Source organism: Larus michahellis, chromosome 8, assembly GCF_964199755.1.
Source record: "Larus michahellis chromosome 8, bLarMic1.1, whole genome shotgun sequence".
Classification (NCBI taxonomy): Eukaryota; Metazoa; Chordata; class Aves; order Charadriiformes; family Laridae; genus Larus; species Larus michahellis.
Window position 1 is genome coordinate 55,587,676 of NC_133903.1, and position 15,500 is coordinate 55,603,175.

Genomic DNA, 15,500 nt, shown 5'->3' on the forward strand with positions numbered 1-15,500 from the left:
CCATTATTCTGGCTACTCAAAGCAGAGTAGCCAGAGTGGCACTTTGCTTTTCATTCTTTATTCTTCCAGAAGGGAGAGTGGAGCCTTGCTGCTCCCCACAGTCTCTTTTTTCCATCGTATTAGCTCAGCCTTTCTGGCATTTCTTCACTCCATCAACAGCCTTCGCGCATCTTACCTCGGTATCTCCTGCAGGCTGTGGGGCTGACATCTCATTACTAATTTACAAATGTCCAAATAATGAGAAGCGCTCCCTTAATGGACACTGCTTCTGAAACATCTCTGAATGCAGGTAAGGGAAGTACACGCTCAGCACGAGGAGCATGCCCTTGTTCAGTGTGTTTCATTGCACAGTGCTTTCAGAGGGCGGGTTTCCCTTTATTCTTGCAATTTTAATAGCTTCATGAGCAGGCATGGAAATACTGTTTCTTTAATATCAGATGGTTTCTCAGAGACCCCCTCCAACGTCCCATTTTGCTTCCCTGGTGAGTTAGAAAGTTCTTTTCTTTTTTTTCGTTTGGAATTCCAGATTCTAAGCATTTGTGTGGATTTTATTTATCACTCAGCGTAGCTCTCAAGCTTCCCTTTGTCTTTCACTGGCTGTCAGTACAGTCGAGATGTAGAATAACAGATCACAGCCTAAGACATCATAATTCCGAAAGCATTAAATGTTCCCCTTCTGCTACTGTGTGAACCTCTCAGGCTCAGATAACACTGCGATTTCCAGTATCCTTAGGTTAGGCTCAGGCAGGTCTTTCTACTTAAAAAAAAAATAATAAAAATGTGATAAATAAACGTAAATGGTGAAGAAGATAGCAGGTCAGGTAGAATGTCTGGTAACTCCTCTGTAGTCTCTGCTATAGGGAAGCTCTCTATAGCAAGCCTTTTACTCAAAGCCAAGGAAGGCTGGTTAATGGTTTTGTGAAGCATTTTGGGATATATGAGTGAAAAGACCACTGGAATGGGTCGGGACTGGGGGGGGTTTGTTGTGTAATCGGTGCCTATACTGCGCGCTCAACCTCTTGCACACAGATCAGAGCACTTTCACCGCAGGCTGGCTGGGTATGCTCTTTTCTTTCTTCTCCTCCTCCTTTAAAAAGAATTATTGTATTTACATTTAAGAGTCACCTACTTTTGAGCAGTTAAAAAGATGCTCTGCCACTCCCTGTGGTATTTATTATGTTCAGCATCGAATCTTGTCTTTAATTTCCTTCCCTAGAGTTTTATCCTGGAAAATGTAGAGGTTGTTTATGTCCAGAACAAATCTTGTGTTTTTTGTGTTCCTAAATACATACATCGCTTAGATGAATTAATTCAAATTAATTTGTCTTTGCCGGGGGGGGGCGGATCCCCCACCCTTTAGTGTTCCCCTCTCTTTGCTCACCCTGTGCCAGCGTCCCCAGTGCCTGGCAGTGATTTTGCCCTTTGACCGTGGGTAGATCCCAGGCAGCGTTCAGCTTCGTCTGTGCAGCGTGCATTTTGCATGCTTTGTTCTTGCACAAAATTATGCCTTGCTTCCTTTTGTTTTTTTTTCCCCTATTAGACCTTTTCTTCCTGGCCCACCCTGAGCGCGGCGCACGTCTCCCTCCGAGCCAGCGCTGCTGCCGTCCCGGGGGTCGCTCCGGCAGTGCCTGGGGTGCACTCGGCGATGCCCAGGAACGATGTCATGGTGTTAGACGGCTCGTTAAAATTTCATGAGAATCCGACACGCTCATAACACAAGACGGAGCCGAACAGAGTCCAGTTGTCAAAATAATATCGAGCCAATAAGCATGTCATGGGTGGAGCTACTGCAGCACGGGTAAAACTAATTCTGAATGAAGACCTTTTTATTAAACATCCTGGGCCTGAATGAATGGGGTTACTTGGCTTGCGACAGACTAGGGAATTCCTTGATTTTATTAGTGCACACTGAAAAATCCGGCATTTTTCTGTGAAGTCTGTGAAGCCAAAATGCTATAGGAAAGGGATTGATCGGGAGGCGGCTGTTATGAATTTTTCATGAGCTGGTGTGCGGGGCTGAATGGCTCCGGCGCGCGTCGGTGTGTAGCTGGCAGGCGAGCTGCATCCGCACGGAGGCTGCTGACACAGAAACACTTTGGCGCATTTTCAGAGGGAGAGCTGGGCTGATAAAGGGTTTTCTGACAGCCCTGGCTTATCGTCCTTCGATTTATGCTGCCGTTGCTTCAGGCAGCCTTTCCATTTGGAGCCCAGCCTTGTGAATGAGCGGGGTAAGCTCTGCCAATTTATCAGCGTTTTAAATCTGCGGCGATGCCTGCGTGATGTGTTTTTGTTACGTTTTCTGAATGGTGAGAGCTCACATAACGTCTGAGCTATGACAGCAAAAGATTCTTCTAGGGAACTTGCTACTCCAGAGACAGAGATTTACATAAGGACTTTCAAAGAACAAATGCATTTAGAGCTCGAGCTTCCCAAGCTGCCTGGGAACAGACCTACGTCTCCAAAAATTTCCCCTCGCAGTTCACCGAGGAACTCTCCGTGCTTTTTCAGAAAGTTGCTCGTCAATAAAAGCATCCGCCAGCGTCGTCGCTTTACGGTGGCACATACATGGTAAGATCTGCTGGGCTATCAGTGCGGGTTTCCAAAACAGTGTGTGTAGCTGTGGTTTTAACAGGGGGGAAAAAACGAGCCGAGATTCATTCACGCTACTCCCTGCAAGTGTTAAATGAATAGAGCAGAAGGCAGCCAAAGTATGTATAATGCAGTGCCTCGACAATTGCCATTCAGCTTCTGTTCTCCAGAATAATTCCAGCCCATTATTCGTGTGTGCCGTGGTTAATCTCTGTCGAACAAAGGCGGCAGCCGGTAACTTTCCCAGGCGTTATGTTGCTGTAGGTCGAACACATGAATTCATTTCAGAACCTTCAAGACGGGTGTTTTTTCTTTGCCCCTGTCAGCTCCGACTGCAGATGATGGTACGGCGCAGCCCGGACGATTTGGGCAGGGCACTCTTGGAGTTAAATGCTGGAAAAGGGCTTTAACTTCACTGTGAGGGGCTTTTAAGCAGTTTTTGCTAGCTACATGTATCCCTTCTTTCAGCCATTTTTTCAAGGAAACTCCAGCTAAGAGTCTTCTTTTCCCTCCCTTCAAATTACCAACCCCAAATAGTCAATTTGCATGCCATTACCGTTGATTGTGAGCTGCCTCTGACTGTCACTTATCCTGGTTAAACCGTGCCATAAACAGTAATCAAAAGATGTAATTCAGGAAAACCTATGTGTATCTCATTGGTTTGTTTACTGAATTGACTCTATATGGGTCTCCTACGGTCTGCCTTTTAAATTCCAAGAGTCTCTATAAGTATGTGATAGGTGACTGTGGGAATTAAACCAGAAAACTTTCATTTATATGAATATTTTGAAATCCTGCTGACACATAGCCGTATCCCTTACCTTCCTATTCCATAGCCTGAGTCGGAGGAGGGCGGATGAGACTATCCCGGTTGTGTCTGCGTGAGCCAGTTGCTTTGGGGTATCTGCAATGCCCATCCTTGTCTGCTACTTTTAAAAATAGAACGCTTTTTTAAAATGCTTCATTTGAGTCCTGCTGTATTTTAGAGCTGTATTTACTTCTGAAGTGAATTACTAATTACTTGTTCAGAGTGGATTAGTAGCTCTTAGAGTTGTTTTGTGCTGTTGAACAGTAAGAAAAATAAGAGGAAAAACTGAAAACTTTGATACCAGGGAGTATCTGCTGAGTATCTTCTGGGTAGAATTGGGGTAACTGACTTTCTAATTCTTTTTTAAACACAGTCTGAAATGCCTTTGGAGTGCGGCAGCATTCAATTCAAATTAGAATTCTCGAATCATGCAGACTTTCTGCTTTTTATTTATTTATTTATTCATTTATTTATTTTTAATTGAAGCAGTAATAACAGCCACCCAAACTGGTTACATGCTGTAAGCGTTTCAGGGTGTTCTTGAGCTTCCTCTAGCATTTTAATTTGTTGTAGTCAGGAATGTTCAGGTTTATACACGTTAAATCCCTTGAGCATCTGTCGTATCTCTCAGCATTGGAGCAGTGGGGGGCTGCTCGGCTTCCCCCCGGTAGCACGTTTGGAGAAATTCATACTGTGGAAAGATGGAACTGCTGGGAATTGGTAGAGCAGAATGTGGTCAGACCTGGCACAGGGTAGCTGTATTGTTTGGTGAAAAAAATAATAAAAAAATATATATGCACACACACATATTTGTAGATGTAACTCATAATTTCTGCTTGAACCAACTTGTAAAGGCGGTGGGATTGCTCTAGGTTCATTTTTTAATGGAATGATGGAAGGTTCTCATACTCTTTGCCTTTTTTAAAGTTTTTAATATCAGGTGGTTATGAACTGCGTGGAAGTGTTTTAACCTTAGATACGAAGTGAACTATTGTAGAAATGAAGGAAATCACCCTTGCAAGGACAGGTTTCCAGAATGTATGAGTGTGAGTACATGTTTAATGCAGTCAAAATACATAGCAAATCCAGACATATTGTCAATTTGCTTCAGCATGTTATAAAACAGGAGGGAATTTAAACTATTTAAGTGTGATACAACATTAGAATGCCTGTACAGCTGCTGCACGTGTGTTGTAGATGGTGTACTTTCAGCTGTGGGACTGAATTTGCTTATTAGTTGTGAATTTGTTGTGCAGTGCATGAAAACATCATCACCTGTGCTAAGCAAAAACGCCACTTACGTAAGGAGCTCTTTTGTCTTGAGCTGGGAGGTGGTGTCTGGGTACCAACGGAGTTACCTCAGGAGTAAATGTACAGGAAACACCAACTACACAGCGATACGAAGCAAGGAAATGAATCCGTGCTCTTGGATATCATATAATCTGTAACTTTCATAGCCTCGTCAATAGAATAGAAACAGTAAACTTGCTCAGTTTGGGGTTAGTGGCGTGGTAGAATGTGATCTTTCACCACCTTTATCATCATTGCCAATGTTGTTACTTGATGAATCTTCTGTTCACTCTTCTGTGCCCCCTTATTTGCGGTTTTCTGTCTTCCCTTGCTCTTCTCCTTTACTTTTTTAACTAATTGCCTTTTCTAGGCGTTTTCCTTCTTTTATGACTGAACACATTTCAACTTCTTTCTCCTGATTATGCCGGTGAAATCTCTGTTGTCACCTGTCTTCTCCAATATCCAGGCATCAGATCTTATCCACAAAGAAAAAGGAAAAGGAGGTTTCAGGGTTTGGTTTTTCTGGTTGTTTTGTGTTTTGTTTTGTTTTGTTTTTTATTTTTTAAATAAGGCTCTGTGCTCCCAATCTTTCTTTTCCTCGGGATCCAGTTCTTACGACAGTACATGACCAACACGTCAACGCAGTTGCCTTCAAACATCTGTCAAGCTGATCCCTTCCTGCTCCGAACCCCTTAAACGCTTTGCCGTGGCCGCTCTTGCTGTGTCCAGTCTCCAAATGCCTCATTTGTATAAAATAACCCAGTTTCTTGATGTATAGACAGTCATTGGCTCTGCTGTTTGATGAACACTGGCTTTTTAATTAAGCGATTTTTATAATATGATGTTTATTGTCTTTTCTTAACTAAGACTTTAGTGGGTTTTTTTTCCAAATTAATTCACATTTAGCTTTCAACAGCTAAGTGGGTTTAAGCCTGTTTTTTTTCTTTATGCCTCTTATCTAGTTTAAAGATAATACAGTACAGAACAGAAATGGTATACTAGGAATTTTTGCTCTGTTTTTTCTTTTGGTTATCCTTCAGTGCAATTGAAATACAGACACCCATTTGCTTTTTAAAATGTAAATCATATGGTCGCCTTATTTTTTTTGAAAACATGATCTGTTTTCATTACATAATAATCTTCAGTGGTGGGATTTAGTAAGTTAAATAATATGGCACAATCCAGTCAGAGGGGTAGCATTTGAGTTTTTTCCAAGCGTGGTGAATAACAACTGATCGGTTTAATTACTCGGAGCTGCAGAAAATACTGTAGGCAAATCAAAGCTATCAAAATATGCCACATCTTGTTATGCTTTCTGATCATTGTGCTTCTAGAACCCGATAAGAAAGACCTACCTAGTGGCAACCCACACTTGGAGAAGTATTTCAGAAAATTCAATTTTTGGAGACTGTCTATATATTTGAAATTGTTGAGGATAACAGAAATTTATAAGACCCATGAATTTCCCCAGTCATTGGGTCATGTTGGCCAAGAAGGCCAACAGCATCCTGGCCTGTATCAGAAACATGGTAGGTGAGTGGGACTGGGGCAGTGACCATTCCCCTGTTCCCCTGTACTGGGCACTGGCGAGGCCCCACCTCAGGGGCTGTGTCCAGTTTTGGGCCCCTCACTCCAGGAAAGACATTGAGGGGCTGGAGCCTGTCCAGAGAAGGGCGACGGAGCTGGTGAGGGGTCTGGAGCACAAGTCCGGTGAGGAGCGGCTGAGGGAGCTGGGGGTGTTCAGCCTGGAGAGAAAGGGGCTGAGGGGAGACCTTCTGGCTCTCTACAGCTCCCTGAAAGGAGGGGGTAGGCAGGGGGGGTCAGGCTCTTCTCCCAAGGAACAGGTGATGGGACAAGAGGAAACGGCCTCAAGTTGCGCCAGGGGAGGTTTAGGATGGATACTGGAAAAAAATTTTACACTGCAAGGGCTATTAAGCATTGGAAGAGGCTGCCCAGGGCAGTGGTGGAGTCGCCATCCCTGGAGGTATTTAAAAAACGGGTAGACACAGTGCTTAGAGATACGGTTTAGCGGTGGCTTTTGTCAGTGTTGGGTTGATGGTTGGACTCAATAATCTGAAAGGTCCCTTCCAACCTGGGCAGTTCTATGATTCTATGTTACAGTGGTCTGTACAAGTCTCAGGACAGAACTCACGTGATGGAGTGAAGCTCCTGGTGGGACCTCATCCCTGTTGGAGTCCCTTTCAGCACCAAGCCCTACCGCGTCCAGCTGCAGTGAGGTGGCCTCTGCCCTGTGCTGGCACCCTGGGCACCAGGGCTCTGATCTGAGACCTCCTGGCCAGCTCCATGCCATACTTGGGCTAGAGGAATTGACTTTTGCTTTTGAGACAAAGCTAGCGTCTCTCACATCTCTCCCTGAAAGTACCATATGATATGCTTTTGGGCCTGTTTCAACTCTGCTGTATATATAGCAGATGCATTTCCACAGCTCCAGTGTTGAATAACATGCTTGTCTTTATTTCCATGAGCTGGTCTGTTTGTGTTTCTCACTGTAGATGTGATTTCAAGCCTTTCAAGCCAAATAGGATGATTCTCTTGCTTTCTGGAGTTTCTCTTTCAAACTGGGACTGGTATTGGACACACTGTGTTGCTCAGTTATCTACTCAAACTCTTAGGAGAAACTAACTGAAGGGAATAGGGAAAAGGATGGGGAAAAACCAGAAGGTTCCCCTTGAATACATTCTCCCATCTGTCCTGAGGAGAGTTCCTCAGCGCTAGCAGCCAGTGGCAGGAAGGATTCCAAAGGAAATGAAGGTGAGGAGTGAAGACTTCTTCAGACAAAAGAAATAAGCACACACAACAAACACAGAACCAGCTGGGTAATGTTTACATCTCTTCTGACTGTATATCTTGTCTCTAAACCCTGTCTACAATCATAGAGGATAGAAAGGAGAAACTTCTTTTATCCCCCAGCCACTCACTTGGGAAAAAGTGGTGTTAAAATACTCACCAGCTAGTGAGGATTCCAGCAAAGTACAACAGGTTATTGTATTAACGGTAATTTGAATTGGATAGATTCAGCCGTTTGTCTGAGAGGGGGAGAGAGAAAGAGAGTGGTTCCCTTCTCAGAGAAATAAACACTCTTTCTGGAATTTGTAATACCTTCAAGTAAGCTTTTAATGTTTACAGTGTGCTCATCTGTCAGGAATATAGATTCAGAGAGATTTTATGACTGACCTTGGTGGCTGGGACCTAGAGAATCCGTGATCCCCAGCTCTCATACACAGGCTTAACTATAAAGTTAATGTTTTCTGTGCCAAAATGGTTTCTTGAGGAAGCTGTACCGTTGAATTTAGCTTTGTTGAAAGCTGTGTTGATGTGTGAAACTCGCCTTTGCGATAGCATCTACAGATTGGTGCTGTACGTTTCCAGGAGGTACAGTTTGCTTCTTACGTGCTTGAGTCGGTTGCCAGGACAGACTGATAAACCCCAAATGTGTCTGCCACATAATTTATGCAGTGTAGATTAGCTTCTCTGCAGATCTCTGCATTCACTGGCCCTTCATTATTTGGGGTTTTTTTAATCTTTTTCAGCCTTTTTTGTTTCTGAATAACCGCAGCTAGCTCTCCTCAGTGTTCTCCGTGTTTTTCTGGTATTACCTGGCACAACCTTAGGAGAACATCAGATGGGTTCCACAGTGACGGCGTGCTTCTCTGCCGCATGGTGCGAGCTGGGGGGTAGTTTGACAAGTCGGGTTTGTGGGTTCTCCTGTAACGACGTCAGTATGGGCATTCTGCAAGAGTCAAAAATTAGTTCAGGTTAAAACATGGCTGATGTTCTTGGCAGAGGTGAATTAAAGCAGTGTCCCAGAAAATGCTCTGCTGATTCTGCGATGGACAGATTCGCAAACGTGGGTTTGGAGAAGTAGAAAGAAGGGAGCAGATTTGGGAAGTTACAGTGTGAAAATTACAGGTGCTCTCAATTTCCTGTTGGACTGCCCGAATGGGAATGACATACAAAATGTAAAGAACAGACCTCACTCTGCTCTTGGCATGCTATGGCTTTTACCAAGTTCTGGGAGGCGTTGCCTTGCGTAAGCGTTTGGATCCGTGTTGTTTGTTACACTTTATAATTCACTTCTTGCCTTTTCCACAATACCGTCTGGTCTGACAGCAAATATGGTGCTTTATGAATCAATCGGCAGCATCGCTTGACGTGTGTGAGTTCCTGTCTCACCACACGGTAAGGCTATAACTGGTAATAAATAATAGACATTTGTGAAATGTACTGAAATAGTGACACACAAGCATAATGCTAAAGTAAAAGAAGACGACCTGTGCAACAGCAGCTGATAATGTCTTGGGGTAAAATATTGCCATAGCTACCCATGTCAAAAAACATTAATATGAAATATGGTTTTATTTTCCAAGAAATACATGCACAGATTCAGTCTCTTCTTTCAGATAAACCTCTACCACTGGGAAGGACTGGAAGAAAGCTTAATATTAAAGTTTTTAAGTTTCTCAAATTCTTTTGTTCTCTCAACACTACAAATAGGTATTGCTGAGGAGCAGAGCATATATTAAATAATAAAAGAACAAGACTAGAGAAACAGCAATATATTAGCTGATTTATTTTCTTCTGTGGTGAAAAAAACCCCAAAACCCTAATTTTTTTTGTGGTGAACACTTGATTGATCTACTAGTACCTCCTGATGAATGTAGACCTTCCTGGTGGTGTGGTATGCTGTAGTATATTCACATTTTCCATGTCGCGAGTATGGTGCACTTACATAGGAATCAGGTTTGATGCAGATTGCTTTGAGTTTCCACTCTTTCCAATAAAACTGATTGACAAAAATGTGAGAAGAACTTGGAGTAAAAAGGCTGACAACAGCGTGTAGATTCAAGTTGTCCTTTAAATGGGTTGAGGAGGGAGGAAAGAGATACGGGTAGGAGAAGGGGGCAGTGCTGAGAGACCAAAAATATATGGTTTGAGGTATTTTTTGACACGACAAACAACATCAGAGTAGGAAAAAGGACTGTTGCCAAACTTCCCAGTGGTGCAGAGAGACTTCTGTAGCTTTAGAGATGGGACCCTACCACAAATGGTAGAGATGGATGGCCAGAGCGAGAGGAGGCGGGCCGGAGTGACCGACCCTGCTGCCAGACGTGTCCACCAGCCGCTGTATCTCAGCAGCTTCCCTCTCTGCAGCAGCAGCGCCAGCTGGCTTTGCTGCCATTGGCAGAGGAAGCTCTGGGGACAGGGATTTGATTTTTATTTTTTCGTTGCCATAATAATCCGCTACATTAGGAAGCTGCCTACTTTGCTACTGTCTAGAACTTTGTGTAGAAAAGGAGAGCTTTTATGGGTCGAATTAGGATGCCTGCACTCACTAGAACTGAATTTGCCTTTATATGTTCTATGTAACCTTGTTTAAAGGCCTTATCCTTTTTTTTGGTGACCCAGCAAGTTGCATTTTATCATGATAGAGCAGTTTATTGCAGCTTTCTCCGCAACAGATTTAAATGCTATGAAGGCAAAACATCTGCACGGCAGTTAATGGAATTAAATGGGAACCATTTTATCATTTTGCCCTGAATCAGCGTGTGCTCATGTGGAGAAAGAGTTTTTGTTGCACTTCCAGTAGCTCCATGTGTCCAGCATTATGTGGTTCGGTTATTGCTGGGATGATGATTTTTCATTGTGCGGCTGTGTACAGCGTATGATGATGCATCACGACGCAGACCTCGGGAAAGGATTCTGAATGAAAAGGTACTGCAGGTAGATTCCTACATATGTATATACTGAATAATTTCCATTTCGTTGCATATTTGCCTTGGTACAGTAACTTCTTGGATTCCTGTTTTATCGGTGTCTGACGTAGCTAAGCCGTCTAGACGTTGGCATGGAAAAGCAAGCTCGTTGTACCATCTGAAAGCAGACCTCCTGAAAGGAAGCATAAGGAGACATTAATCTAATTTTAGCAGTAAAAGAGAACAGAAATTGATTGATTTTTCTCTCAGCTCGGGTGCAGCTTTTACACTGATACAGGTTGACAAAGGGCAAGTACAACAAAAATGTTTAAGAAATGACCTCTTTTTGTGATATTAACAGGTAGTTTTAACCGCAGTATCATGGCATTTACTGTATGTTCTTAAAATGTGCAGAATATAGCTTGTGAATGAACAGTTGCTTGCTGCCTTTTCAGTATATAAAGAACCTATCTGAAAATTAGAAACATTTTATGCTGCTACTTCGTTTCAAAAAACTTTAATGAACCCTGCTGACGCTGTCCCAGTGCAGGTAATAATTGCGTAATGATGGACAACTTCATTAGGTTAGAGGGAAAGGTTTCTTTCATAACAATAATGCAAAATTAGCTCTTCCACTTTATTGGATTTGTTATTACTAAGATAATTAGAGGGCCTGAACCTGTACTGAACCCAGTGCATTCTGGCGCTCGTGGCCCAGGAAAGAGGTCTAAGGGAGCTGGGCAACGATCAGGAGGCGTTTGGTCCTTGGAGGTTCAAGGGTATTTTCAGATCTCGGTTCCTTAGAATGGTGTACTAAGTCAAATTATGGATTGTTGGGTAAAGTTAATGCTTATCAAAGACCTGATCATCCAGTTGTGACTGAAGTTCTGTGCTATGTACTGCAGTGTTTCTCTTTTTTAAGCAGAGCAGACAAGATATGGGAGAAAGAGTTACCAAAACGAACACGTTAAAGCATCCTGTCCTATATTGCTTAGATGAGCAGTCCTCTTGCTTATCTGTGGATCATTTTATTTTGGGTTTTTTTTTGTGGTGGGGAAAGAATGGAAAATGATCAAATATGAGATGCGGAAACTCCAGAGGAGGTTGAAAAGGAACACAGAGCCGAGGCAAAGCAGAGAATGGGAGAGGAAGAAGGGCTGGACAAGAGGAGCTGGGCAGCACACTAATCCTGCGAGAAACGATTTTGGGATGAATCTGCATTGATTCTAATGGATGCAGTCACTCTTTGTCAGTAGCGTGTCAGGCTGTCCGTAGGCACTTAGGGTTCTGAGAGCCAGCTGCTGGAATTAAAGACCAACGCTGTTGGAAGAGGCAAGTCTTTGAAGACCTGAGCCAGAGTTCTCCTCAGCCTTCCACATCTCACCATCACCTCTGAAGCCCTCTTCGGATTCAGGCTTTGGAGGAAGTTTTGTCTGTTCCTCTCAGGTGAGGACCTGATGTTAGTAACCAGCACATTTATTGCCTCCAAGGTGTTTGCATCCGCAAGCGGTTGTGAATACCTGGCGATTACACTGCCGGCCTCAGGGTGGCTTGTAATCCAGCCATTGACTTCTCAGCTAGACTTCGGCGCCAGCTTTCAAATCTTTATTAAACCATCCTTAAGAGATTTGAATGCGTGTTTCCTGAAGACTTGCAAACATACGTGACGACTGTTACTATTCAAATATTGCAGAAAGCAATGTTGGGGACTAATTTACCTAGTTAAAAAAGTAACATCAAGTAAATCCAGGTCCCGATGCCAATCATACAACACTGTAAAACTTTTGGGAAGAGAACCACTGTTCACAGTGTGAGACACTTCTGTTCCTAGCCCTACCTTATCTTCAAAAACTAGAATCTTATCCTGAAAAATCAAGTTCCCATGAATTTTCATAGCAACAGGATTTGCTTTTAAGAGGCTTAGGTAGTGTATTCTGGCAGAAGTATTTGCTTCAGACATAGAGGCCCGTGTTGTTGAGAAGCTGTGCTGGAGAGCCTTGTACAAGCATCTGCTTCTGGTGGCTCAGTGCTGTAGCTCTCCAGGCACTTGGTCCAGCACTTGGAGTTCCTTCTCTGCCCGATATCATAGATGTATTTTATAATACTGGTGTTTTCCTATGAACATGCTAAAAGCATGAGTAGGGAATATAATTTTTCTGATGGAGATGTCTCTGTTGGCATCTCCTTCCTACAGCTTCAGATAACCTTAGATTAGTAGGCTTCGCTCATCTGGGTGTATACGTTTCTATGGGATTCCCTTACCTCACAACCTGGAATGTGTTCCTATTTCAACCAAAGACTGTTTATGCCGCAGCTTTCACAGAAACAGTGATAGCAGCGAAATGACCATCAGTATGAGTAGACTGTGTTAGAGCAATGTTTCCTCTGTCACAAAATCAAGCTGTTCTTCTGCACCACAGATGGAGACACCTCTCTGCTGATGGATAAATGGCACGGCACTCAGTGTGAGCTTTGCATGGTTTCTATTCATGGCTGCGGGACTGGGAGCCCCACTCTAGGAGTTCATGCACAAATGTGTGATCAGCTGAAGATCTAATTCCTGTACATTAACACGCGAGCGCTCATTTAAGAGGTTCTCAGTCCATTTGCCTTATTCTGTCCCCTCTCGAGCAAGCTAAATGGGGAGGAATTCAGAATATTTGTAGAAAAACCAGGGAAGGCTCATTTTCCATAAGCATTCATTTATTACAACCATGAGCACTTTCACAGTGTATGTGAGGGCGTGATTTCCTGAGGGCTGTCACAACTCTAGAGCTCCTAGCATCCAATTTCTGCATCTTTTGTGGTATGTAGTGTCTAAAGCTTCGCTAAAGCTAGTGATGGCTTCGCTGTGTCCCAGCCATCAGAGCAGGCTGGTGCTCCCTGGATGCTGTACTTCTCCAGTCATGCCGCCTTCCCCAGCTGCCACTACTGGGGTAATTTACTCTGGGGTTGTGTATTTAGCTCTGTCCTTATCCCAGTTGCCTGAGGTCTGGTTTTGGAAGGAAGGGATGTGGGATCACAGAGTATTTGAGTTACTATCCTATTGCCGAGGTAGACTGCAGTACTCCGGAGATGAACTGGGTTTGCTCGTGGTTATCAGAGTAAATGGATAACATGATGTATTTCAGTATTTCTTTAGTGGTTGACTTAAGCAGGGAAGTTTGCAAAGCAGGTAGTAATTATACACATCTCTTAACTATGATCACTATAAATTAATGATGACAAGCTGTAACCGCCGTTAACTTTTGAGATCCGAGTATCAGTCTGTTTTCCAAAGCTCTCTCTTCCCCCTTAGGGAACGTGTCCTTTCAAGTCTAGTCAAGGTCTGTATTGTCAGACTGGATCCCCGTAACAAACTATTCTGTTGAGCTGCTGGAGATCAGAGGTGGAGCATGAAAACAAATGGCTCTTGCGTTGTCCTCCACTGTTTGTGGATTGGGCTGCCTCCAGCCCTTATTGGGCTTGCTGCTTGCTTTTCCAACAGTTGGCTGTTAGATTAAACCGATGTATACATTCAGTAAACATCCTCATCAAGAGGTCACAGTGTATTCATAAATTATTACGAGGCAGCACTTTTTATTTGATACTGAGCTCCTCCAGTTCCAGATGAAATTGTTGGACGCTGCAAATGTTGCATGTTTCTGAATCACGGGCACTAAGGCATTACTTAGTTATTTTTGCTCTCAAAAAGCTGGTAACAAATGATGAATGATGTCCTTAGCACAAAAAAACCCCACCCAAGCTCACAGATCAAACCCCAATAAAACCCCGAAGAACTTCATTGTCATTGCAAGACAAATATCCTTAAATGTTGGGAAGAATGTATGAGGAACAATCCTACTGTCTCAAGAGATCTCTTCACCATGACGTTGGTAATGAGAGGCAGGTGATTCCATTGGCGTAATGGCAAATAAGGAACGGAAGAGAGAAGATGGTACGGGATGGTAGGGGTGACACTGGAACACGCACATTGAAAGAGAAGTTGGTGTAATGAGAAGCCCACACATTATACCAACATGATCTTGAAATGGGCTTCTGTGGTGGACAATATCTTGGCAATCTCTCTAAGTCTAGGACCTAGAGTCATCTGCCGCCCTTTCTTCTAGCTTGGAGAAGCGTTAAGCTGTCACCTCCATGGACATGCGGATGTTTTCTCACCCCCTCTGCCTGCAACTAAAACACCTTCCTAAGTCACCAAGACCTAAAGCTTTGCTCTGTTTTCAAGAAGTGATTGGTGAAAATCTGCATTACTGTACTTGAAACCTGCCTCCATAAGGGAAAAAAAATGCTTTAAATGTCAGGCTTTGCTATTTTTACAGCGTAGCCCAGAAAGAAGCTCTTGCATCGCTGTCTGCATTCACAAGTGCGATACATTGCGTCCCCGCCGCAGACGATTATTACCGTTTGTCTTGTACTTGTCAGTTGCTATTTTACATTGAAAAAAAAAGTTGTAACAAGTTGTAAATGCTTTCAGTTGGTCAGCCTGTTGTGAACTGAATGGGAATCTTCTTCAGCTGTGCCTGGAAGGCAATGAAGGTTTTTTTTGAGAATAGTCTGTGGACTTTGGGTTAGAATTTCCTTTACTCAAATCCTGTAAACCACGGACTCCACGGAAGGCTAAGTGAAAAATATCAGGACTTTGCTCTATGGGATAGAAATATTTTCCGATAGGTTGTTTTATTGTATTCAGAGCGTATTTGTATTGTTTAGGAGTCACATAATGTTAACCACTAACAGTATTCGAGAGCGTACTCCCTTCGTGGTGAACTTGCTCACAATCGCCTCGAGGTGGACTTGAGAAATGGGTTTGGTTTTAATGGTTGGTTAAAGTGATTTAGAATGAATTAAAAGGACTTAAATTGATGTTAATTCACAAAGTAAAATTTGAAAAAAAGATGATGAATTAAGATCGTGGCTCTATTCTGTAATAATAGAAGTGGGAGAAACGACAAATTCTCCCCACGGCCTGAGATGGAAGTTGCATTTCTGTGTCTGAGTCTTCCTGTCGCTCCTGATCTACATCACTCACTCGCTCACCGTCACCTCTATCGCTGGACCTCTCGTAGTTCGGACTCAAATATCAGCCCTGGCTTTTT

The 15,500-nt window shown here is 43.2% G+C and overlaps 1 protein-coding gene across 5 annotated transcripts in view; it reads left to right on the plus strand.

The window, feature by feature from the left end:
• The window catches only part of PDE4B (phosphodiesterase 4B), a 219,712-nt gene that overhangs the window by 44,423 nt on the left and 159,789 nt on the right, over window positions 1–15,500 (plus strand). Inside the window, exon 1 of one of the 5 annotated variants that reach the window (XM_074598312.1) lies at window positions 1,790–2,568. The exons of the other annotated variants lie outside the window; for them this stretch is intronic. Coding sequence (XP_074454413.1) covers window positions 2,333–2,568 — 236 coding nt within the window. The 5' untranslated portion in view covers window positions 1,790–2,332. Of the gene's footprint in view, window positions 1–1,789; window positions 2,569–15,500 lie in introns of those variants that run through there. 5 annotated transcript variants of the gene reach the window in all.